Source organism: Agelaius phoeniceus, chromosome 21, assembly GCF_051311805.1.
Source record: "Agelaius phoeniceus isolate bAgePho1 chromosome 21, bAgePho1.hap1, whole genome shotgun sequence".
Classification (NCBI taxonomy): domain Eukaryota; kingdom Metazoa; phylum Chordata; class Aves; order Passeriformes; family Icteridae; genus Agelaius; species Agelaius phoeniceus.
This window is the reverse complement of record NC_135285.1, coordinates 6,579,295-6,604,619: the sequence shown is the minus strand read 5'-3', so window position 1 is coordinate 6,604,619 and position 25,325 is coordinate 6,579,295. Positions and strand designations below refer to the sequence as shown.

The following is a 25,325-nucleotide window of genomic DNA, read 5'->3' as shown; positions in this document are numbered from 1 at the left end:
CAAATACTTAATCACCAATTCTTATAAAGGTGGTTTCTATGTCTCATAAACAGAAAACTGTCTGTTTCAGAAATGCCTTAATTCCAGTTAGCTTTATAATAATGAAAGTATTTAAAGTATTGGCAATAGGAACTATCACAAAATCTTTCTGTAAAATATTTCTTTGCAGCTTTGAGGTTTGCTGGCAACCTATAGATGAGCAAATCTTGATGTCTGAGCATCATTTTCCTTCACAGGATGCAAAGAAACCTCTCTGACGGAAAAGCTGATAAAGAATAGCTGATAAAGATTTCAGTTGAGCTTCCTGATGTACAGTAACCACAAGGCCAAATGTGTTTTTTGTTTTGTTTGCAGAGTGATCTGCTCCCTTCCTACATGAAGCCTCTGTTCTTCCAGCCTTTCACATTAGTGCTTCAAATGCTGACAGCAAGTGTCTTGCTGCCTGTTTGAATTTCCCATACATGTTTTTCACTGCAATCTTTTCTGAGCTGTTCAGTGCCTGGAGCCATGAACTGGCACCATAACCCTGAGGCTGAAGTTTTGAAATTAATCCTCTGCTCTCTGTTCAGCAATTGATCTCACAGAGAGCAGCATAGGAAACTCAGGGATCTGAGATCGACTCTGAGTGGGAAAAGGGGGAATTGGGGCAGCAATTCCCATATTAGAACAACATACCCTGCTTGAGGTCCAGCTTTTGGTGCTGCATGGTGAAATCATGCTGGGGAGATTCATATCTCAGCCCACACTCTGCCCAAGTCTTCTTAGCAAAACATGCATAAAATTAAGCTGGGTGTTGGAATCAGGGTGAATTTTATATTCTCTTGCTCACAAATAAGCCCATGATGGCTCATACACAAGTGTGACATGGCAAAATGATGACTTTGAGCATTGATAACTGAGTTTACCAGGATGTCCTGTAAACACTGTGCTGACAAAAATGTATTTAACCAAAATAGTTATATCTGAGCAGCTGCAGAGGGTTTAGTCTGTCCTATCTGGAAACAGTTATGTTCATAAAGAGTTCTTTCTCCTTAAATATCTTCAAGGCTTTTTTTATCTCTGGAGCAGTAATTTTTAACTGTGTTGATTATAATGAAAGTGCTGGATTGGGTATTAAACATGCAACTGTGTAAATAGGATTGCTTTATGCCCTCACTGCACTGCAGAATTCCTGTTAATGCCCATAGAAACTGCCTGGACTTAGCAGGGAATACTGGTTTGCTGTTATAGTGTCTCTAAGTCAGTTTTAAATTTTTTTTTTCCATTTATTCCCTTTCTAACCACTTGAACAACACAAAGGTCGTGTGGCAAGTAGGAGATGTGGTGGCTGCCAGGTGAACCTGTGCAGAACCTGATTCAGAGGGCTCTAACAGCAGATAAAATGAATTTGTTATGGGCTTGGAGTTCCTGTTATGACATTATCTCTGTGATATATGGAGCATGCTGCTTATTTTTAGCTCCATTGTAGTGGAATAATGTTTTGAACAAATGGAAGGAACACTAAAATTCAGAAGGGAAAAAGGGAAAAGCTCCATGCATAGGCTAAAATACCAGTGGAATATTCAATATAACCTATTGTAATCTCTTAGAATCAGAGAATGGTTTGGGTGGAAGGAACCTTAAAGCCCATCCAGTTCCACCCCCTGCCATGGGCAGGGACACCTTCCACTATTCCAGGCTGCTCCAAGCCCTTTCCAGCCTGGCCTGGAACACTTCCAAGGAGAGGGAATCCACAGACTCCAGGCTCTTGCAGTCTCTCCATCTTTCCTGTAGGTTCCCCTTAGGTGCTGGAAGGCAGCAGCTGAGTCACTCCAAAGCCTCTTTTCCAGGCTGAACAATCCCAATTCTCTCAGCTTTTCCCACTCTTTCCCCCTCTTCTCTAATCCTTCTTCATCTTGCTTTCATGTCTATCATTAAAAAAACTTCAAGTTTAAATCTCAGGAAGTTTTAATGTCAGACAAGGAAGGGATAATGGAAAGTGTTGTTCTACCTCCCTAAAATTCATGCAGGAATTTCATGGTGCCACCTGATAGATTGTGAGGATCTTAAATCCATGTGGATCTTGACAATCCCATGAAGAGCTTTGCAAAAGCTTTTCCTGTATCTGTATTTTGCTCACTGGAGCCTGGCCTCTGGATATGTTTACATCCCGGCAGATTTCTCCTGAACAGCATTTTACCTAGAGCCATTACAGAACCTGTGAAATGCCTTCAAAGCAACAAGTTCTTTTTATGTAACAGGGCAGTGATGCTCTTCTCTAGAGAATAATAAGATATTTGTGTGCCAAGGCACAGCATCTCTAGAGATCTTGGACTACATCTGTTAGAGTATAACATAATCTCTCTTCCCAAGAAAACAAGTAGATAAGAAGTCTATTAGGATATTTTTTTCCTGAGTCCATTAGATTTAAATGCATTTGGCAAGCTGAGGTCTGACTTTGATCTTATGTATAATTAATTTTGTTTGTAGACTTGAGTAGGAAGAATGCTATGGATTAGTTTGCCTTTGATTTTTTTTCCTTTGCCTTTTGTCCAAAACAGAAGAGCAAAGCCATTGTACACAATCTACAGCCAGTTTGTGGCTGACTTAGATCCCTCCTAGCAGTGCCAAAAGGGAATTTGGCTTCAGTGGCTCCCACACCAGGGCCCAGGGCTGCTGGTGTGACCTTAGACTGCTCAGATGTTGGGTAAAGCTCATGAAACATTTACAGCCATTTACTCTCACTAAATTCACCACCAACTTGTTGACTTGTGGCAGAGTGATCACACAAGAGCTCTGCTTTATAGGAGTCTTTATAGGGATTTTCCTCTGATTTGGTAACAGCTGTATTCCCAGCAAATCTGTACCTTAAATCTTTGTTATGAAACACTTACTGAAGTGTGATTTGCTTTTCTAGTCAGTAAAGTTCACAAGCTCTTACTCCTTTCCAGCAGATGGTGGAGACTTGCACTGATCCTGGGCTCTGGAAGGGGATTCAAACCCAGGAATGAGCCTGGTCACACCCAGGGTTGGTCCCACACACACAAACCTTCTTGTTCTGCCTTAAAGTGCCAGCAATCTGATGTCAAGCCTCCCCTGAGATGTTCACACCTGTGTTGGTCTGTCCCATTCCAGGATTCCCAGATGGTAATAGAAGCCTTTAAATCAGGGTTCGAGCCTCCGGGAGACGTCGACTTTGAGGATTTCACGCAGCCCATGAAGAGGACAGTGTCTGAATCCAGCCTTTCCAACTCCAGAGGGGATGGGAAGTCAGAGCCCAAGTTTGGTAGCAAATCCAAGGGCAAGTTATGGCCATTCATCAAGAAAAATAAGGTACTGATTTGTAAACTTGAGCTTGGTGCTAGTATGTGATTTGTCAATAACCTGTGTCTTGTCTAGTAATCTTGGCAAGTTTAGTTTTTTTAAAGAGAATTTTAGATTCAGAAAGTTAATAACTGATGTCTTAATGTGGTGTTTTGTTGTAGTCTTTGGTTACTTAAGTTTCTTTAAAACTTTAATTATTTTTTTCTCGTATAATTTCGTTAATTATGTTGCAGTTTTTAAATTAATTTAACTTAAGTTGTCACGTCTCTGCCATGGTCCATTTCTGTTCCTAACTCAGAGAAGGAGTTGTAAACCACTTACCTAGTGCCATGTGTGCCAACTAACCTTGTTTCCTGTGGGAAGCTTCAGTGTGGCATTACTGTTTTGACACTCCTCAAACTCTCCTTGGCTTTCCATTTGCGTGGTCTTTCCAGTCTGTGCACTGGGGTCAGCAGGTGGGTGGCTGGGAGCAGGGAATTGCTGGGATTCACTCTGAAGCACAACTAATGGAGCAGAACTAACTGAGCAGTTGACTGTTTAAAAGACCATATTAACTTATGTACCCATTAAACCTTTTTCATCCCACTGTCATACTTTACACCATAATGCATGGCAGCATTTATCTGGGGTTACCAGGACGTGTCAGGGGGACTGGACTCAATCACGTTTCAGTAACACTGATGGAAGCCCAGAATAGCTTTGTATTTTTGACCCCACTCTTGCTCTGACCCTTTGCCAAACCACTTAAATTTGAGTTTTAAAGGGGTTCTCAAGTTTCCTGTAGTGCTGGTGTGGGAGAGGACTCGCTGTCTGGTGCTTACATCAGTGTAGCCAGAATGAAAACACAACCAGGACTGACTCCTGAGCAAATTCATAGAGTGATCTGTACAAGTGAAGTGTGATGCACGTTGCTGAGGTATGATTTGGAAGCAGGAAGGAATGTGGTTTGTTGTTTTCCAGATAATAGAAACGCTACTGGGCACTAAGGTACCTTCCTTATCTGATCCATTTAAATTCAGGTATTTGAAAGCTCTATCCATATGCATTATTGCAGCTGTCCACAGAGCAGAACAGGGCAATTTATGGGGATAGTGCTGCATGGAAGAGTCTGCATGAGCTTCCTTCAAAATACTTTTGTGTTACTCTTCTGTTGCATCACTTACTAATACTTTCATTTATCACAACTCTTCATTTAACACGACTCTTAACTACTGCTTTCTCCCCTCTTTTAAACCATGGCCTTTAATATTTAATTATTTAATTGGTTTTTTCTCTGGATTTCAAATATTGGTTTTGATGCTTATTTTCGTTTTGTGTTTTATCTTTTTATTTTGGTTTTTATTCTGTCACTTCTCCATCTCTTATACGTAGCTTATGTCCCTTTTAACATCCCCCCATCAGCCCCCTCCTCCTCCCCCTGCCTCTGCCTCACCCTCTGCTGTTCCCAACGGCCCCCAGTCTCCCAAGCAGCAAAAGGAACCCCTCTCCCATCGCTTCAACGAGTTCATGACCTCCAAACCCAAAATCCACTGCTTCAGGAGCCTAAAGCGTGGGGTAAGTTCTCCTCTGGATACCTCTCTCTCTCTTTTTCTCTCTCTCTCTTTTCTTTCTTGCGCTTTTATTGCACGTTCTGTTATGTAAAAACTTTTGTTTTGTGAACGGTTCCATTGTGTTTTATCACAACATGCAGACAAATCCAAGGGTTCTCAACATGTCAAGCCATTTGTAGTCAAAACCCCCACAATGAAACCACAAAAAGTACATTTCCTGGTGGGAATTACAAATCTGGGTGAGTGGGGAAGGAGGAGCTGAACATTGAGTAATGCTCGTGTAAGAAGTCAAAGTCTTCAGTTTTTCTCTCTGCAGTGTGGGTTCAGCTCAATGTCTGTGTTAGAAGAGTAAATTAGGAAGGGATTCTTGGAGATAATAGTTGTGATTTCAGTTGGTAAAAGCTCAGTCTGGAATGATGTGACATTGTCACTGGAGCAGTGGGAACTTTGTTCCAGTCACTCATCTCGTGGTTCAGGTGCTGCAGCGTTAGTTTGTGTAGGAACTCTGAGTATTGACATAAGAACTGGTGGGAGGAGGAAGGTGAACTGATTCTGGGTGGGAACAAAGCCTTTCCATGGCCCAGGTGTGCTTTAAGCCAGGGCTGCCAGGTCAGGGGAGACTGGGACACAATTCCCATCACCACAATCACAGTTTAAACTCATATTCTGTGTGCACAAGCTTCATTGGTGCAGTATGCAAGCTCCAAATGACAGAGGAGAGGTTCTGAAGGAGCAGGATTTGGGATTCCCCTGCCAGCAGCTGCAGTGTGTCAGTGCTGGTTTAAGCATTGTGTGGTAGAAAGATGCTCAAAGTCTCTAGGGCTGATTTGGGGATTCTCCTGGGTTTAGGTCACACTGGACCCACATTTTGTGACACAACACCACTGTTCCAAGCTCAGTGTCCCTGTCTCCTTTGCTGCTGATAAACCTCAGGCCACATTTCCTTCTTTTCCAGGTCAGCTGCTGTTCCTGTTGCTGACAGCAGCTGTGGTTATATTCATAAATCAATGTTGAAGTGTTTGTCTGGAATTAAATCCACTCATTGGTGGTCTTCATAAGCAGTAAATAAAATGTTAGGTCCCTGAGATAAAATTTGCCATTTTTCAAACAAAATAAGACTTTATCTTCCACACATGGCATGATTTGTACTGAAAATTTGCTGCCACAGCATGGCTTTGCCTCCTAGGTGAAACCCTTAGAATTATTTTCTCCTGTAAAAATTACAGGAAGGAGACAGAAGTGTTCAGTATTTTAAATGTTTTTTAGAGCAGACAGTAACAGTGAGGAAGTGACTACTTAGAAAAGCCCAAATTCTGCTCCAGGCACTCATTTAGGTCTGAGGACTGGAGCTGTATAAAAGCAGAGATGATTTCCATGGGGAACTTCAGTGGTTGGTTACAAAGAACTGAGAGCAGTGCTGTAAACAATGCACTGTCTCGTCTGGTTACAGAAAGAAGAGTCAAAAATAAAGATGTTTTAAACAGTTTCAGTTCTTTGCTAGGAAATTGCCATTTAATGGGACACTCAGAACACAAAAAATCCCATTTCCTCCCATCCCTGTTTCACTGGGGAAGTGGGAAGTTTCTAAGCTGTCCAAAGATAGGTTCTGAACACGTCCCTCTTACCTCGGTTGCAATTTGGCTCAGAGCATCTTTTCTCAGTGGTTTTATCAGGTGGAGACAGACTTTCAGTTCTGCTTGTGCAGCAGCAGAGCTGAGGGTGTGCTGGGTGGTGGCACCACTCCAGGAGTGGCAGCTGGAGCCCTCCTTGTCCTGGGCAGTGCTGGGTCACTTTGTGGGGTGAAGGCACTGCTGGAGGTCAGGGGTGTGTGGCCATCTAATGCTCCACAGTGGCATTCAGAGAACAGAATGTTGAAATGGCTATTTCCTACTTGACTTGAAAATACTGGTTTGTAGTTCCATGGGCACTTCACCAGTTTGTATTTCAAATGTATGAATCCCTACTGACTGATTGCTTGGCCATATAGGCAATTATAACTAATTGCTTTTCACAGTTCCTGAAGGAAGGCCATTATTTTATGTATTAAATAGCTAAGAAATCCAAACACAGAATTAAGAATTCTGCATGCCATATTGTTTTCAATCCTTTGTGTGAAAGGCAAAGTAATGAGAACAATGTCCTATGGTCTTCTCTGGAATCCCTCAAATTTCTGCTGACACATTCATTGAGAATAAGCAAGAAAGGGCTATTGCTAAATCTTCATTTAAACCTTTCACTGTGTTCTTTTGCTATTTCATTTCCTTCCCCTCTCAGCTACCAGGATGTTTGTGTGTAAATACTTTTCCTGCCTGACTCATCCTGAGGATTTGGAGTCCAGTGTTCAGATCATCATCTCTCATCCCAGAGGGATGAACTCAGGCCCCTTGGATCATTTAGAGATATGGAGGAGGAGAGGCTGAAAACCTCTGGCAACTTACTCTGTCTCATTTGGAGACTTGTCAAATTTACATTTTAGAGCTCCTTGGTGATTTGTATTTTACAAATGGTCAGACTAAGAGATCATCCAAGTGCCATATGACCTTCAAAAATAAAATCATTCTAACCAGGCAAAAAGAAAATCGAGAGCCACCCACAAATCCTTTAAATTTATCAGGTGAAAAAGAAGAACATTTGATCTGTACATCAGGGAAGCAGCATTTTGGAAGGTCGTGCAGGGAGCAGCAGGGTAGCACAGTGTAACAGGAGTTGGGACTCTGGATCATTTCATTGCTCTGAATTGTCTCTGCACTGCTGGGTTTGTTCCTTGGCAGAATTCCACTCCAGACACCTTCAGTGAAGGTGCCCACAAGGCTCTTTAAGTCTTACTTTAGAGTATTCAGCCAAATTGCCAAGCAGGTGCTCCCTGGATTTCTTGATAACCTGAGCTCTCAAATCCTACAAAGCCAGGGAAAAAGTTTACTTCAGAAAAAATGGGATCACACTCCTTTATTGCAGTGTCTTAAGGAATAAGGAAAAGAAAAGCAACCATTTGACATGAGCAAATCCTGAGACTGTAGCAAGATAAATTCCAGCAGCAGGAATTGCACATTGTAATTGATCCTTGAAACACAACACAGGAATGGATTCCATGCAACTCCTCCATGAAATCTGGGAGATCATGACGTGTCTGGAGAGGGAGAGTGTTTTAGCAATTTCCTTTCAAAATTTTGGTTTAGCATCTTAGGTTGCATTTGGCAAAATCACTGGCGACTGTTAAAGCACGTTATATAATTAGCTATGATACGTTCTATGCCCAGTCTGGTTTTAATTTTGCTTCCAAACCAAAAATCCAGTGAATCTTGTTTTCATGGAAGGAAACAGATGCCTGAACAATTCACAACAGATGCAAGGTTAATGTGGAGGCACCAATACCAGTATCAGTGGTCACTGCCAATATGAAATCCTAGTCTGTTAAAAAAAAAATTAAATATTTAGGTGCTGACTCTTGTCAGTGTCTATGGTTTTCTAATCACATTTTTGAATTTCCCTCAAAGCTTTTTTCATCTTACCCCAGCAGCAGAAATGTCCATTATAGAGAATACCATAAAACTGTTAGAGCACTTATTATGGATCACAGCTAGGAGAAGGGGAAAACTGTCATACATTTTTTGTGTTTTTTCTAATAGCTGCTTTAAAAGACACTATAAAATTAGTGTAGCACTTCAAATCAACTTCATCTCTTTAGGGAAGTTAAAGCCAGAAGAGCACAAAGAAAAAGGAACCAGTTACATAACTTATAATTTCATTTATGCTTGCTCTGCTTTTTCTAATTCCATTTTGGGGACAAAGGAAACTCAGTATTCTGCTGGTTGGTATTAATTTTGTGTTCTTTATTTTTATTGCTGCAGCAGCAGTAACATCAGCACCATTTTTTAAAAGAGCAATCCTCCAAACTAACAACATCCAGGGGTAGAACTTACACCTTTGAATGACTCCGTGTGCACTGGACTTGGCTTCCCTCCCTCTCCCCAGAGCCTGGGAAGGGGCTGAGCAGGGAGGATGGTCTGGGAGCTGGGGCAGACATTGCTGCCAGTATCCAAGTTCCATAAAGCACACGGAGGAAATTTTGTGGTTTCCTTTCTAGTGGAAGTTGTTGACTTCATTACAATGTGATTTTATTTCCATTGCACCCGTTGCTGTGTCCCTCCCTGCCCGTCTCCTCTGACACTCTGTGCACTCCTGTCCCTCAACACCCAGCTCTGGATCTGCCCCACTGTTCAGTACTTTGTTGTTCTGTGAGCATGCAGAGGCAGCAAGCAAACCACCCCTTGTGCAGCCTGCTCTGTTCCCTGCCCTGGGAACACTTGTTCCAAAGTCTCTCTCTGTGCCAAGACCGGGGCTTTTTGGTGGGTGGGGTCATTAAATCCATGGTTTGTTCTAGCACTAAGAGAGATGCCTTCTGACCTTGGTATTTAAAAAAGCATTTAAAAATACCATGTTTTCTGATCTCTCTGAGCATGCTGAACTCTTAATATCCACCTGGCTCCCAGGAGGCTCCCACTGTGAGGGCAGTCAAACACCACAGCTGCCTTTTGCTGTAGAAGCAGTGAACACAGAGGTGCCGTGCTCATCCCCGGTGTAACCAATGTGTGTTTTCTCTTGCTGACTCACCAGCAGACACAGTCTTTGTATATTCACAAAGAACTCATGAAGAGGACTTTAGGGACACCCACGTGTGCCGTTGAGGCTAGGGAATATGTTGTAAGTCTGAGTATGGTGTGATCAGCCCATACTGTTGCTGCACAGTCGCTAACCCCACTTACAACGCCGGCCCCAGTGTGCTGTGGGAATGTGCTTTGGCAAAGAGCCAAGGAAAATTTGGTGGGAGGCAAGCGGCAGCTTACAGTGTGATGTGCAGGAAAGATAATGTCTGCTAGTCCTGGAAATGCTGAAATTGGCATAATTAAAATAGCTGGACCTGTGAAATTCAAGGTGTTGCGAACAGGTTCTGCACATTTATTTTAAATGATTTAATGAATGCAGTCTTGAGCATCACGAGCCCTGATGGACAGGAATTCTGTGCCTTGGTTGTGAAGCATTCCCTAGAGCCTTTGGAAGCTTCTGTGAGCTGTCTATAATGATGATAATTCATGGAATCAAGATATGTGACCTCTAAATCTGCTACTTGGACAAAGCAGAGTATGGGGAGATTGTTACAGGGCCACTTAAAAAACAACAACAACAACAAAACAAAACAAAAAAAAAAAAAAAAAAACCAAAGAAAAGAAAATTACCTCTTGGTTGTATGTATGGAAGTCCAGTGATTTATTTCAACCCTGTTTTCTGTAAGTGAGGTTAGTGGCCGTGACTGTCCAATAACACATGGACCTGCTGGCTTTCATGCTCTCATGTGTTATTGAAGCTTGTGGCTCTTAGACTCTTCATTATTTTCCCTGCAAGACTAAGCTAGGCTTGGTTTAAATTGACAGCTTGAAACACATTTGCTCATTTCAAGGAAATGTAACTTACTTGATCATTCGGGGGGAAAATGCCTTTGTTCTCCCAGGAGCTGTGAGCAAGTTTCTAGCTGTGAAAAGCCAACAGAATGGGCAAAAGTAGTTATGTAGTGTTTAATGCAGATTTATTTTCAATCTGCTTATATTTGTTTATAGAAACTGAATCACTGTCACGTAAAATTACCAATAAATTTCAGAAATGGAAAACTGTGAACATGACTTATTTCAGCATTTCATTGTTTCCAGCCTATGAACTGCTTTATTTATACTGGTTATAACAATCCCTGATGTACTATTTGGAAATGCTATTAATAAAGTTCTCTATTTTTGTCATACTTAACAGCAAAAGAATTGGGCATACAGTGTCTGTAATCCCTTTCAAATTTGCTGAATTTGCAGCAAAAGAATAGCCTTGATGCAGATGATTCTCCGCAGTATTTAGTGCCTTTAGAGTGAGTAGTGTTTAGCCACTAGAGCATGTAGCATACATTTGTGCCTTTTCTTAGAGTGCTTCATAGGTAAATATTTATTCTGCACCATGAGTCTTGTCTGTATCTATGTACAAGAATCTCAGTTTGTGCTGATCATGTCTATGCTAAAGTTCACAGGAGTGCTAAAGCAATGATGCAAACACAAGCTGCCTACGCTGAATTTCTTCAGACCATTCTTTCTCCTTCTATGATTGCTCTCTCCAAGGGATTGGTTTTGTTTGCTTTATTTTTTTAATGGCCTCTTTAGCTCAGAGGGTGAATTTCTCCATGGCACTGTGATTATATTATCATGTGTTTGTTCCCTAATGGACTGGACTGCAGAGGGAAGTGTCACTGCTGCCTTGTCACTGAAGGGTCAGTTCACATGCAGCATTTCACTGTTATTTCAAGATCATTTCTTTTGAATGGCTGGAATGTGTTGCTGTAAAAATCCTGGTAACTAATGGGAATTGTTATTTTGGGGGGGAAAAAAGTGTATTTCTTAAATCAGCTGCCCACAAGAGGTGTGGAGCCTTTATTTTAAATCCAATCCTAATGAACTGTGTTTTTGTTAGAAATGGAGCATCTGTTTGAGAACACATTGCCAGGAGCTGTTGGTAGTGACAGAGAACTGAATGGAAAGAGGTTCCCAAGTCTGGCAGCACAAATCCTTGCCTGGAGAGAGGCATTTTCCAGCTTTTACCTTCCAGCTGTTGCTAACATGCAGTGTGTGCTTTTATGCACCTCAAGTTTGTTGGGTAGCTGGAGCATTTCACAACTGCCCCAAGAGCTGGCAGGGCAGCTCAGTGCCCCTTGCTGGAGGAGGAGGAGGAGGCTGGGTGGAGTTTGGATTCTCCTTTTCTATCTGGCTTTAGATCCTGAGCAGCAGCTCACTTGTGCTTGGCACAGCACTGAGCACTGTCAGTCCCCCTTATCTCTTGGAAATCCTCTGAACTGCAGCTGTTCTGTCATTTTGCAATGATGGAAGAGGCTTTGGGAATTCTGGTGGTTGTGTGCCCAGGCACAGTTGTTCACCTGGGAGTTCCTGGGGCACCTGCCCAGAGCTGTGTGTGCAGGTGAGGCAGGGCAGATGCTGCTCCATGGGCACACGCTGCTTTCACTCTTGCTTTCCCAGAGTAACTAAAAGATAATATTTGGGCTCTGTCCCAGGAAATGTGGTAACTTCTGAAGAATTAGATCATGTATATCATTTAAGGAGGTTGAATAATGTCTTACCATGCTGTCATAGAACCAATTTGGTGTCAAGAGAATAGATGTTTTTTTTTCCTCCTCCTTGGGCTTGACCTTGTCCGACTATGGCCAAAGTACGTTTGAGTCTGAGTATTTATTTCTGAATTGTCCAAGAATGTGAAATGGCTTTCTGTGCCTGCCTGGGCAGCACTCTGCAGTCCACAGGGACAGTCCAGGGGTGTTGTCCTTTGGCTGGAGCCAAGAGCCAGGCATTCCCTGGAGGTCCACGGTGCTGGGTGCTGTGGGAGCTGCTCCTCTCCTCTCCACCGAGGTTTGGCTCAGGGCTGACCCCCCCAGAGCCCTTCCATGAAGGGGCTGATGCATTTCAGCACATTTTTGATCTAAAGTGACACCCATGCATTGCCAGCTGGGAGTTTTTCCCACCTCAGTGCTGTGATGGGAACTCCCAGTGTTGTTGGTGTAGCTGTTGTCAGTCAGTCCAGGTCTGATCTCACCTGTGCCCAGGTCCAGCATTCCCATTTCTGGCCAGGTCATGGCAGCTGCCCAAGCCCATCTTGTGAACTTTTGCACAGATCTGTTAGTGTGACCCATTTTGCCTTCCAACAGCAAGGGGATTGTGTCATTTTATTGTAACATCAACCTCAAAAAGTTCCTCTTCTACTGATGCATTGTTGTTTTTTCTCTCTCTCCCCCCACCCTGTATCTCTCCAATTTTACATGAAGCTTTCTCTCAAGCTGGTAAGCACATTTACAGCATGCCTGTCCTGTGTTTTAATCACAATTTCCTGTGTGTGTTTAATGTGCACTGTGCCACATGTGACATGCCACTGAAATTAACTTTTAAATTTGTTTCTTCTTTGTGTTTGCTTTTTTTGACATTTATCAGATAAATCTGAATACACAGGTCTGGAGTCTAATAGAGGTGATCAGAATTCAGTCTTCTAATAAGCTGCTAAAAAATTAACTCTAATATATAGTTTAGTTTTCACTTTTATAATCTAGGGCTATGAAAATGTAGAAAAACGGTATTGAGCAATTCTGATACTGTATAAGTATACATTAAAACATTAAAAGAAGGGGGAAAATAAAATAAAGGTGTCTGTGCTTGCTGGACTTTTTCCAGAGAGCCATGCATATCTTTCTGTGTAAAGTAGCTGCAAAGTTTGCTTTCCATGTCCAGTATTACTGGAAATCTGCATCATTATCACCTACATTTTACAGCCCTATGTAGTTCTTCAGAATAACCAATAATGACATTAATTTAAGTTCTGTAAACCTTAACCTTAACAAGGTTAACTCAATCTGATTTGACTTTGCAAATTGAGAGATATGAATTTGTGTGAATCCTAAATTCCATCTTGGATGCAGCTGGGAAGGTTACTTGAACTATGGTAAGATAAAGGGGGAACAGAGCTGGGAGTGCAAATTACTGCTGAACTCCATGCACAAGGTATTGTTTTGCTTGAGACACTCCACACCTTGTTGTGTCCCACAGCTTGGCCACATTCCTTTGGCCCTGGAGAGCCCCTCAGCAGCAGAATGTGCCTGGTTTGCTGCCCCACCTTGTGCAAACACACGAGGGCTGCAGCCAGAGAGGCCATCTGGGGACCTCAGGGGATCCACAGGGGCACCTAAGCTGTGTCAGCTGCCAGGTTCTCTTATTCCTCACCAGTTTGTGCCTTTGGGTGCTCTTTCCCTTCCCTGTGAGGGTGGGCAGGCCCTGGCACAGGTGCCCAGAGCAGCTGTGGCTGCCCCTGGATCCTGGCAGTGCCCAAGGCCAGGTTGGACGGGGTTTGGAGCCATCTGGGATAGTGGGACATGTCCCTGCCCATGGCAGGGGGTTGGAACAAGATGAGCTTGAAGATCCCCTCCAACACAAACTGTTCTGGGATTCTACATTTATCTTGTGCTTGGACACATCCTTGTGGGCCTCTCCTGCTCATGGCAGCTCATCATGGCAGCTCAGAGCTGGGCCTGGTGCATCCCTGGCAATTTTGGGTCCTGCTGCTGCTCTGGCAGCACAGTGACTTTCTTGGGCTCCTTTAGCAAGGTTGCTTCTCACTGAAGACCTGTGGTGGGTCTGAGGAATGGTGGGAGTGCCTGGAATATGTGCAAACCTTCTTTTGGCCATTGCCAAGCCACTGTCCTGGGAGGCCACTGCATTTATAGCAGATTTCCACTCCTTTTCTTGGTCACAGTGCTAGTGTGCTGTGTAGCTGAGTTAAGCCTTTGCATGTAGGAATAAATCCTCCAAAAATGGCTGAGATAGCCTTTCCCTGGGAATTGCAGAAATTGGAAAGATGTGCAGGGAGGGCTGAGATCCATTTTCCCCTCAGATGGAGAAAAGCAGCTTTTTTAAATCTCCTCTTGGATCCTCACTATGCAAGAGCCAAAACTGGGGCTGAAAAAGCTCATGTTCTCACATGTAGCTTCAGTCCAGAGCAGGGCCTGGACTAACACAAGCTCTGATTTCACAGTCCTTCATCTTGGGACAGTTTGAATCCTAACTCAATCTCTTTCTGCAAGGACACCTTGTGAGCAGCACACCAGAAACAGCTCAGCTTTCCCCTCACCTCACTGCTGCAGCATTTCTAAAAGCGTAGGCAATGTCCACAGCTTGAGAGGTAGCCCAGGTGTGTTTGTGCTTGAGAGCATGAAATGTGCCCAGCATGTGCAAAAACTGCTCTTGACTCTCCTTTTTGGAGCAGGGGCTCCAGCTTCTGGTAGGAAATTCCTGAGCACAGCCTAAAGCTGGAGTGAGGTCACCTCCCAGCCTTGGGTGGCAGCTCCATGCAGCTCCTGCCTTGGTCTGAAGCATTGTGAGCCAGGCTGCTGGATTTAGTCCAGCTTAGAACTCTTCAATCAACTTGAGGAATCAAAAATGAGATACCAAAATGATGCTTTTCCAAATTTCACTCTATCTGCTGCATTGTACTAATGTACAGCTGGGGATATTTTCAAGCCTGTCTCTTCTGCTTAGAAGTGAGGAGGAGATGTCAGAATGTTATCTAGACTTTCCTGTAAGTGCTTGTTTGTTTACAAAGCTGCCTCCAGATGCTTTGCCTTAAGAATATGTGTTTGACTTTAGTGTAGATTATCCATAAAATAGATTGAATCACTCTCATATCTGTTGTGATGTGGGAGTTCCTGTCAAGAAAAATCTAAATGTTAAAGAATATATTAAAATAGATCTCTCCTCTACCAGGCACATCAAGTAATGTAAGCACTGGTAGGACTCCATGTGGGGAAAGTTTCAGAATCAGCATAACTTTCTTAGTAATTTGTCTTAAATTTGCTTTCTCATTGTCTCACAAATGGAATTTTAAGTATTATTGCAGAGATAATCAAGGCTTCCTTAGAAGCACATGCCATCTTTGGCTGACAATCAGTACAGCAGCAGTGTCCTCAGGCCTGCTCTGTGGCTTTGGGCTGGCCACTCCAGAGGAGAAGGTGACCTGTGTGTGGCTGTCCTCCAGCCCTCTGACACCCCAGACCTTGGCTTTGAACAGCAGCTGCAGGAGAAAGTCACAGAGTCCCAGCACATTCAGTACAGAGCCAAGGTCTAATGAGCAGCTTGTGTGGCTGTGTCTCCTCCAAATCCCTCTCCTCAGAGAGAAATTTGGAGTTTTAGCAGATGATGGCCCAGCTCACAGGCTCTCAGTGAGCTGAGGGACCACTGAGTTTGGTTACTCAACTTTGTGGTTTTACCCCTCTATCTCCCACATTCCCCCTCAGAAATGGCACAGAGAATGAGCAGAAGCCAAAACAAACAAAACCTGCCCAAATTCAAGCTCATGCACAAGAACCTCACTCCCTTATGGTGCAACTAATCAGTATTAATGTGTTCAGTATAGCCCACCCAATCTGCCTCCATTGCCTTCTGGCAAGACAAAAATAGGTGTTACTGTGAAGAAAAGAGTGTGGATGTATTTTATGTGTCATCTATCTGCTATATCAAATGGAGGCAATCAAGAGGAGACATAGCAGAAGGCAGAAAAGGGGTTTTCAAGCAGAATCACACAAAGGTAACCACTGTGGTCTTCACATTTTATTTTTTTTTCCTTTGGTTATAATTTCAAACTGACTGATTCCATGGCTTTGATATAACTTCTGGTTTTTATGTGAGTACACATGAGAGAGGAAAAACTGAGAGACTTTGGCGTGGAATGCGGACCCTGGAAAGTAAGCAGCATGTTTTTTAAATTGCAGAGTCCAGTGGGGAATGCTTCTGCTAGCTTGGTGTGCTCAGGAGAGCCCTGACATAAATGAACTGTGTTGGACCAGCAGTCAGTCAGCAGTGCACAGAAGTACAACTGAGGCATGGGAATAACAGCCAGGAACTGCTTTTATAGGAATGCTGTTTGTAGCTGAGTGAAAGAAGGCAGGAAGGATCAGCTTTCCATGAGAAGGGAGTGCTGTTAAAAAAATTGATGATAAAACTGTAGAAAAATATAATTTCTCATTTTTGCTGTTGAATTCTGGAATTCTCCAGCTGATCTTCCATTAGCCACTGTTAGGGAAGCAGGATGTTCCTGGGATCATTTTGAGGGCATCCAGATTCCTCACCATTCAGGGACTGATAACACGCTACAAACAGGAACAATGCTTCAGACCACTGTGATTTTGCACAGGTTTTTGTGAGCTGCTTTCAAAATGCAATCCCAAAGGATTCTTTCAGACTCTGATTGTTAATTTATTTCCTTATCCCCCCACCCTCCATTCCACTCTGTGCAGGGAGCAGGCCCAGAAGACTTCAGCAATCTCCCACCTGAGCAGAGAAGGAAGAAGCTTCAGCAAAAGGTCGATGAACTAAACAGGGACATTCAGAAAGAGATGGATTCAAGGTGAGTCAAACCCCTCCAATGAAAAGTGAAATTGCACTGAGCAGAGCCCTTGTGTGGGATGGATGTGGGTACATCCCAGCAGGAGAGGCTGTTTTGAGATGATGGCATCATCCAAACTCAGATCTGTAGCTCAGATTTCCTGGAAGCAGGAAGATAATGACTCCTGTGCTTCTGTGAATGCTTTTTCTACAAGGCTGCATTTATCATTCTGGTTGAGAATAAGGCTATTTTAGCTACACACTTTTAATTGATTCTGGCAGCCTGTATTTGTGCTTTGTGTTTGTTCACATTCTGTAGTTGCATTAAAGATTCAGCCTGTTTTGTTTGTGAGACACAGAACTTTTCTTCCCTGGAGGATTTCAAGACTGGTCTCTTCCTAAATACTGCTTTGCATTTGTACACATGTGCCTACATTTTGTGTCAGCTTGCTTTCAAGAACCTATTTATTTTGCCTACTAACCCAGAATTTCTCCTTTATATTTTCTATCATGGATAAGAAAAGAAAATTGCACATGGTTACATGATTTCTCATTGCTTTATTTTTTTCTTCTGTGGTAACTTAGGTTTGCCTTTGTGCAGGTTTTTCTTTCTGTTCTGTATTGATTCTGAGGTAACCCAACATTAAATCAGATATGGAATTGCAGCAGAGTGAAGTTTAAATGAAGACAGTTTATGATGGAGAAAATAGCACCAGCAGTTAAATAAGAGTTAAACAAACAGTAATAATTCTGAGTCATATGTTTGCAACATTGTCCCTTAGGGCTTCAGGCACAGAGCAGTCCCACTTCCTTGCCACCCACTCTTTTTCCCAGTTTCCACACACACAAGGCAAAGGCACAGGATTGCAATTGTCAGGAGTTTGGTGGGAAACTCTAAAGCATAAAGAGTGTTAACTTGAGCCGTGGGACTCTCATTAACCTCTCTCCCACCAGCTAATGCTTAGAGAAAATCTGAATAGTTGTGCCTAAGACCAGCCACAATTCCATTTTCAGGTCTGAAATGTCCATCAGCAGCTGAGAGGAGCTGCCCTGGGGCTCGGCCGGACGCGGGGTCAAGTCCATCTGTCTGTCCCTGTGCTGTGGCAAACACAAACCATCTGCAGCCAGCTTCCTTATAAGCAGTGTGAAACAAATAAATATCTTTCAGATTATTTGGGTTGCTAAAGACAAGCTGCAACAGGCAGGGTGAGAATTTCTTGTTTGCCCTCAGTTTCTGTTATTGATACATCTTTGTTCCACTTTCTCAACTGGAGGTCAGCCCATGATGGATGATAATGATTCAACTGTTTGTCCATGCCCTGAAAACTGGGAAGATATTAGTGTAGGAATTTGGAGCTGTCATAGGTTGCAATGGTTGTGAGATTTATTATTATTATTCTCCCCAGGGGAGCAAGTAGGTACTGTTGTAGTACATAAAAAACCATGTCAGGCTAAAAATCAATATCAAATATCTTCTTACCTTGTAGGTAACTCACTGTTTTTTATCTCTAACAATGTAACTTCTCTTCTGGCAAATAATTTTACTGTTCTTTTTCAATGGCTGGTTCTATACAGGGCAAAAGCCCCATCTGGATGTTCTCAGTTCCCTTTGTAACAGCTTAGGTTGAACCTCAGAGTGAAGAACAGACAGTTTACTAAAGGCATTTACCCCCAGCTGCACTAAATGTGTTTGGTTTTTGTTGTGCCCCTCAGAGATGCCTTAACAAAGATGAAAGATGTGTACATCAAGAACCCCCAGATGGGAGATGCAGCGAGCGTGGACCACAGATTGGCAGAGCTGGGGCAGAACATTGAAAAGCTGCGATTAGAAGTTCAGAAATTCGAGGTATGAGAAGAGATATTTCAATTAAAAGCAGCTCAGCAAATGCTCAGGTCTGAGCAGGGCCTTCCTGGCTTTTCCAGATGTGTTGATGCACTTTGGTGTGTGAGGGCAAGGGCTTTGTGAGCACTTGCATTAATTGGGGTCTTTGAGCTGATTTGTGTAACACAAACATGAACATCTCCTGTGGCACTCAGCCCACAGTTAAATTTGCCACAGGAAACAAACTGTGCTAAGTGGAGGTGAAGAGAAAATGTAGTGCCCTCTGGACTGCCCAGAGAGCTTCAGATGCTTATTTAATTAATTAAATAGATTGAAGCATCATGTTACAGACCTCTGTGGAAAATCAGAGTGACATAAATGCAAAGCACCATTTAGAGACTAACAGCAGGACAGAAGCCATCAGATGAAATATGTTTTGAGGAGTAGTCTGCCATGAACAGGAAGCTGCTTCGTGATACAAAATCTCCAGAACAGAAGGGGAGTGTTTGGAATATATGAAGCCCATTATAATTACATGAGAAGGATTAGACAGCTGAGAAAAGACTTCACTTTCTACATTATGCTTTGAACATAAACAGATACAGCCCATTAATTTCAGATGTGGTTTTACTATCCATTGCTTTCCTACCCGTTTGAAATCAGTGGCTCTTTCATTCTCCCCAGCTTTTGTTCTTGTGCATTCAGGAATTGCTGAGTTTCTGGTGTCACTCAGACTGCTCTAAGCAGCCACACATCATTTTACTGGATTGTGATGGGAGCAGCATCATCTCCTGCTGGCTGTTACCTGCTTCTCTCTTCTCAGGGTGTTTGCAGGACCCAGTGCTAAAAAACAGTTACATTTTCAATAAGATTGAATAACTCAAAGGAAAACGTGAACATGCTTACAAACCAGTCTGTGCTCTGTAGCCTGGGTGTCAGGAGTGCCCCAGCAGGGTGAGCACTGTCTGTGTGTCCGTCTGTCCGGCAGGGCTGGCTGGCAGAGGTGGAGGGGCGGCTGCCGGCACGGAGCGAGCAGTCCCGGCGCCAGAGCGGGGTCTACGAGGCACAGAACGCATCGGGAGTGAACAGCTGTGCCCAGGACAGGGAGAGGTACAGTATCTGAACGGGCTGGGGCTCAGCAGAGCCTCTGCAGGCACAGCCAGGGCTCTGCAGCCTCCTCCTGCCTTACCCTGCCTCAAATTGCTGCTTTCTGTGATGAGCTGTGTGACAGCCCCCTTGCTCACTGCTGTGAGCCAGTGCGTTTTTACAGCTTTTAATGGTAAAAATGAGGGTTCTCACTTATCTTAGCCAGCTCCAAGCAAGCTCTGGAATCACTGAGCTGCTCCAGCTGGAGTTGCTCCCCTTGCCCCAAGCCTGGTGACCGAGTGGTTCTCTCTGCTGCTGAGGTTGGTTGCTATAGTTGCTGTGTTTTTCCTCTCTTGAGCAGCCCCGATGGCAGTTACACAGAAGAGCAAAGCCAGGAGACTGAGATGAAAGTACCTGCAACAGACTTTGATGATGAGTTTGATGATGAAGAACCACTACCCACCATAGGAACGTGTAAAGCTCTCTATACATTTGAAGGTATCACTCAAACTTTACCCTCATTTCTCTGACTGTGACCGTGTTCACAGGGGTCCAAGGAAGAGGGAAGAGATGAGGATCTGACTCCATGTTCCAGAAGGCTTGATTTATTATTTTATGATATATATTATATTAGAACTATACTAAAATAATAGAAGAAAGGATTTCATCAGAAGGCTGGCTAAGAATAGAAAAAGAAGGAATGAATAACAAAAGCTTGTGGCTCAGACAGAGAGTCCGAGCCAGCTGGACTGTGATTGGCCATTAATTAGAAACAACCACATGAGACCAATCCCAGATGCACCTGTTGCATTCCACAGCAGCAGATAACCATTGTTTACATTTTGTTCCTGAGGCCTCTCAGCTTCTCAGGAGAAAAAAATCCTATGGAAAGGATTTTTCAGAAAATATCATGGCTACACTCTGACTGGGGTTTTTCAAGTTTATATGCCAAGGGCAAATGGGAAACCTTCATTAAACCTTAAATAGCCAAAGGGCAAGTGAGGATCTGGTGTAATTCTGCAGAAAGGTACCAAGACAGGGATTTTTCTCCTGTTGCACAGGAGCTCTACAAGAGAAAGAACCAAAACTCTGCTGTCAGGGTCACATTTCTGGTTCTTTATGTACACACTGCTGCCTCCTGAATCACAAGCTTCTGTTCTTGCTACCAGTGATGCACAAAAAACTGTGTCCACCCACCCATGGTCTGAGTTACTGATTCCTGCTGTGCAGCAGAGCCTGAAGTGCCTGTTGCTGTGTGTTTCAGGTCAGAATGAAGGAACAATCTCTGTAGCAGAAGGAGAGATGCTCTATGTCATAGAAGAAGACAAAGGGGACGGGTGGACGCGGATCCGAAGGAACGAAGATGAGGAGGGCTATGTCCCCACGTCCTATGTTGAAGTCTATTTGGACAAAAATGCCAAAGGTGCTATGACCTATATTTAATGCTATTTTTATTGTTTTATTTGCTTTCACAGAGATAAACCAAGCCTGAAGCTGCTCTGTGTTGCAGATAGAGCCTTTTAAGAGTCTGTACAATGCCACCAAGTGCATTATTCCGTACGTGGACTAATCATGGCTTGTTGTACTGCAAAATGTGCTTTTCTTGCTCAGAGAAGGGTAGTGTGGGGGACTTCTGAAAGCAGAGGGGAAATGCAGCCTTGCCTGGACAGTGTTTGCTCAACTGTCACTGCCATTGCACGCCCAGCTTAGTGCAGGAAGCACAAAGCCCTTTGGGATCCTTCAGGCTCTCCTCAGATACCCAGGTGGCATCTCAGACTGTTTGTCCCAAAGTCACTCGGTGGAACTTTATGGAGGGAATATTTAGACTGCTGGCTTGTGTCTGTGTGGGAGCTTTACAGAGCCTGTTGTGTTCTGGGGACCTTTTGGATTGAAAACTGGTGGTAATTTAGTTTAGTGTGTGTGGAAGGAGAAGGAGAGGTCTTACCAAACCCCCTCTACACAGCACTCTGTGGTCCCTGATAAATGGGTAAAACATTGAGAAAGCTCCTCTGTTCTTTCCCACCTTGCTACATTTCAGATATATTTGCTGTTGCAGATGACCAGAACTAATGGTTTAATCTTTTGCTTACTTGACATCAATGGAGACATTCAGAGTTTGGACTCTGTAAGCTGCTGTTTGTTGCTTTTAATTCCTCCCAAATGTTTTGTGTAAGGAAGCAGTGCTGCAGGGCACACCTGGCTGGAGTAAATGCCAGTGCTGAACACCTGGTAGTGGGATACATTGAGAAATCAAAAGATTTTAGCCCTGTTTCAAATCAGGATGTGAGAATTCCATTGTGTTAAATAATTTGTGTTTATTCAACCACTTAATCCTTCAGATTATTGTGTTTCCTAGACTTGAGAGTTCTTGGTATGAAACAAGTGGCCTCATCCAAGTCAAAAGCAAACTGAACCATTTTCTTTGGGGTTTATGTCAGCAGGAAGAGAGGACTAGGACTGTACCCATAAACCAGCACTGAAACCTGGGCAGTTCAGAGTTGGGTTGGGTGTTAATCAGTGCAGTGCCTTCTCTGGGCCTTGTTTTATTTCGCCCTAATACAGTAATTTTATGTTCCTGTTGGCAAATACATGCTCAGCTGAGATGCAAAAGAGTGCAAAAAGTTTAGCCCCCTCTATTGGTTTTTATTGACCTGTGAAAGATCCATTCCCCTTTATTGCCAGAACAAGGCTGAAGGATTGGAAATATGGAAACACAGACTGGTTTGGGTTGGAAGGGACCCTCTCATTCCAACCCTCTCCATCAGAGTAAAAACACAAACTGTGCCAGGGGTGAAGGCTGATACAGCTGCAGCCATGTCTGTAGCCACAATGAGGTTTTTCAGATCATTTAAAGCTTTTCCATTAATTTTGCTGGATTTCAGGAACAAAATCAAACAGATCTGTGAATATCTAATGTATAGGAACAACAATGTTTACCTCTTTTACTTCTCAAGTCTCTGGTTTAAAAGAAAAGCTAAAAGAGAATGCTTCAAAGAATGCAGCATAAAGATTTGGAGGAAATGCTGCTGTGCTTAAAAGGTGAACTTTGTTGCAAGCTGCAAATTGATTTTTAAGGTATTGGTAGAAGTGACTTGATTCAGGCCTTGAAATAGAAGCGATGACATTCAAGAGAATATTGTAAATACTAATGCAAACTTTGCAAACTTTAGTAATCCTTTCCTCTTTTTGGAAGGAAGGTTGAGCAGCTGGCACCACAAAAGGCTGGTGGCAGAAAGGTTGGGAGCTCATAGCAGCCCCTGTGACTGTCCCAGCCAACAGAGCCAGTCCCAGTCCTGGCTCAGCCTTTCCTGCCTGGCCAGGCTGTGTCTGTGCCATGAGCCAGGGGCAGCTCAGTGCCACTGCTCAGTGCTCTCTGAGAAGCTGCTTTTTCACTCAGCTGGAGCCTGTGTTGTCAGGGCTCTGCTGCAGAGCTGAGCTGAGCAGGACAGGTAAGTTGTGTGCTGCAGGTGCCTCCTGATCACAGTCTTAGAGGAGCCAAGCTGGGTCTGTGCCCTGCCAGTCCCTGAGTGAGGGCTCCTGGTGACATTTACAGGGGTGCCTCTGGTCAGAGAGTGTTGGCAAACCCTGTCACAAAAAGAACAGTAATGCCTATCTTGTTTTGCCTTTTTTTTTTTTTTCCAGATGTGCACAAACCACTTCAGAAAATCTCTGAGTAGGTTTGCATAGGCCTGTCCACCCTTTATTCTCCTGGTTTGCTGCTACGGTTGTTTTAAGAGCTCTGTTTGAGAAGGTTTTCTTTAGAAGAGATGAATGCACATGTCACATCTCCATCACTGAAAGACTTTGTTAGGTATCAGGCTGGCTCTGAAATGAAGGTGCTGCCCTGACTGTGTCCATTTAGTGCAAACAGCACTGTTGTCCTTCTGAATAGGAAGGAGAGCTGCAGGCTCTGCTCCCCTGGGATTCCTGCAGGAGGCTGTTCTGTGCACACCTGGCTGTAGCATCTTGCAGGGCTTTTCTGTACCTGTCTGGTGTCTGGTGCTGAGAACTCAGACACAGGAACTGGTTGGGCCTTTCAGCTCGAGACTGAGCACCCTGTGTCACTGCCTGTGGTACCTCCTCATCTGCTTGGCAACAGAACTGTCTTTCACTGAGGGATGTTGTGAAATCCTGTGACACAAAATTCCTGCATGGAGTGCCCAGCTCTGTGCAAACCCTGCACTGCAGCCAGCAGCAAGGCCACGTTCCCTTCCAGCCAAAGCCTGGCTGTTTGTGTGGGGGCATGCAGGAGTGGAGGCTGCTTGGGGAGGTTCAACTCCTTGATAAAAACTATTCTGGAGCTGTGGGCTGATGAGCATTTTGGCTCCTGTTCCCCCTCATCTTTGATGATATCAGTGATTCCTTATGGGCAGCTCTGGCATTCCCAGTGCTGCAGCTCTGCTCTTTGCTGTAACCATCATGCAGAGCCTTGACTTATAGAAATAAATAGGTAAAAGTTAACCATGCTGATGCACTTTTTATCTAGGATATATCTGATTATTTAATGCTTGCCAAATTATTTAGGAATTGGTAATTATAAACTGGACTGTGGCTTTTTAAAATCCTTTTGTTAAATACGTGCCCTTAGTTCTCCCAGTATATAAAAAAATTGTATATAACATAACTTAAAGACTAAAGTTACTTGAATTTGAATTGTTTTTATCCTTTTATATGTGTATAAATATAAATGGTTTTATAGGCTGTTCTTCTGCTTAACCCAGCTGTTTTGGTAACTGCTCAGTCCCTCTGATGTTGATAAGTGGTTTTGGTTACTCAGCTGCCTGCACCTGGACTTGCATAGGAGCTGCTGTTGTGTGTTAAGGTTTGTTCAATCTGGCCAGTGTGGTTGTCTTGTTTCCATTCTTATTTTTTAAAGAATCATCATCTGTCAGGAATCTCTTTATAGCTTGATGTACCATGGTGTCTTCTTCTAATAAACATTATATTTTCTCATTCCTGTGAGGTTTTGGCTTTTGAGTTTTTTTAATGACAGTAACTAGTAGATGGCAATGATTAGTGGCAAAAAATAGTGGCATTTAACTTTGCTAAGGGACAGCAAATGGCTCAGAGCTGCTTCTCACTCTCAGCACAAACGAAATTCTTCTCAACAAAAATATTTTATTGTGGCTCTTTGGAAACTTCTTTTGCTGTCATTTGGAAGGATTTGATGGAAGTGGGTGCAAAGGGGGTGAGAAGGTTCCCCTGGTTCTTCAAATGCAAAGGAAGTTTGGACTCATCCTGTATTCCCTTGGATACAGCAGTTTGGGCCAAATCACATCCTGGATTGTGGCTTCACTTGGCCAAAGGCAAAACTTGTCCTCAGCCCCCAGCCTGTGGGAACAGGCATGGCCAGAGGAGGCTTTGGAGGCTTGGGCTGCTTCACTGACCTGCATATTCCTGGCTTCCCTTGAGAAAGAAAGGCCTCTGCAGCCTGTGGTGCAAAGGAAAGCTCTGGATCCCTCTGCAAATTCTTTGATTTAATTTCCTGTTGTTGTTCAGTGTCACTGATGGTCTCTGGAGCTGTCACTTGAACAGATGCAGTGCTGCTTTGCTGACAGAAAATGAAAAAGCTGTTTGTTTGCTCAGTGGCACGAAGCAGGTGCT

At 43.5% G+C, this 25,325-nt stretch overlaps 1 protein-coding gene across 35 annotated transcripts in view; it reads left to right on the top strand.

The window, feature by feature from the left end:
* The window catches only part of FNBP1 (formin binding protein 1), a 93,178-nt gene that overhangs the window by 64,605 nt on the left and 3,248 nt on the right, over positions 1–25,325 (top strand). The window contains exons 9-20 of one of the 35 annotated variants that reach the window (XM_077189273.1): positions 3,115–3,312; positions 4,264–4,290; positions 4,762–4,857; positions 9,468–9,554; positions 12,715–12,729; positions 12,878–12,913; positions 16,726–16,835; positions 18,527–18,659; positions 19,624–19,745; positions 20,080–20,219; positions 20,986–21,144; positions 23,364–24,674. In XM_077189273.1, coding sequence (XP_077045388.1) covers positions 3,115–3,312; positions 4,264–4,290; positions 4,762–4,857; positions 9,468–9,554; positions 12,715–12,729; positions 12,878–12,913; positions 16,726–16,835; positions 18,527–18,659; positions 19,624–19,745; positions 20,080–20,219; positions 20,986–21,144; positions 23,364–23,398 — 1,158 coding nt within the window. In that variant the 3' untranslated portion in view covers positions 23,399–24,674. The other 34 variants (XM_077189268.1, XM_077189264.1, XM_077189265.1 and 31 more) reach the window with 34 other exon arrangements.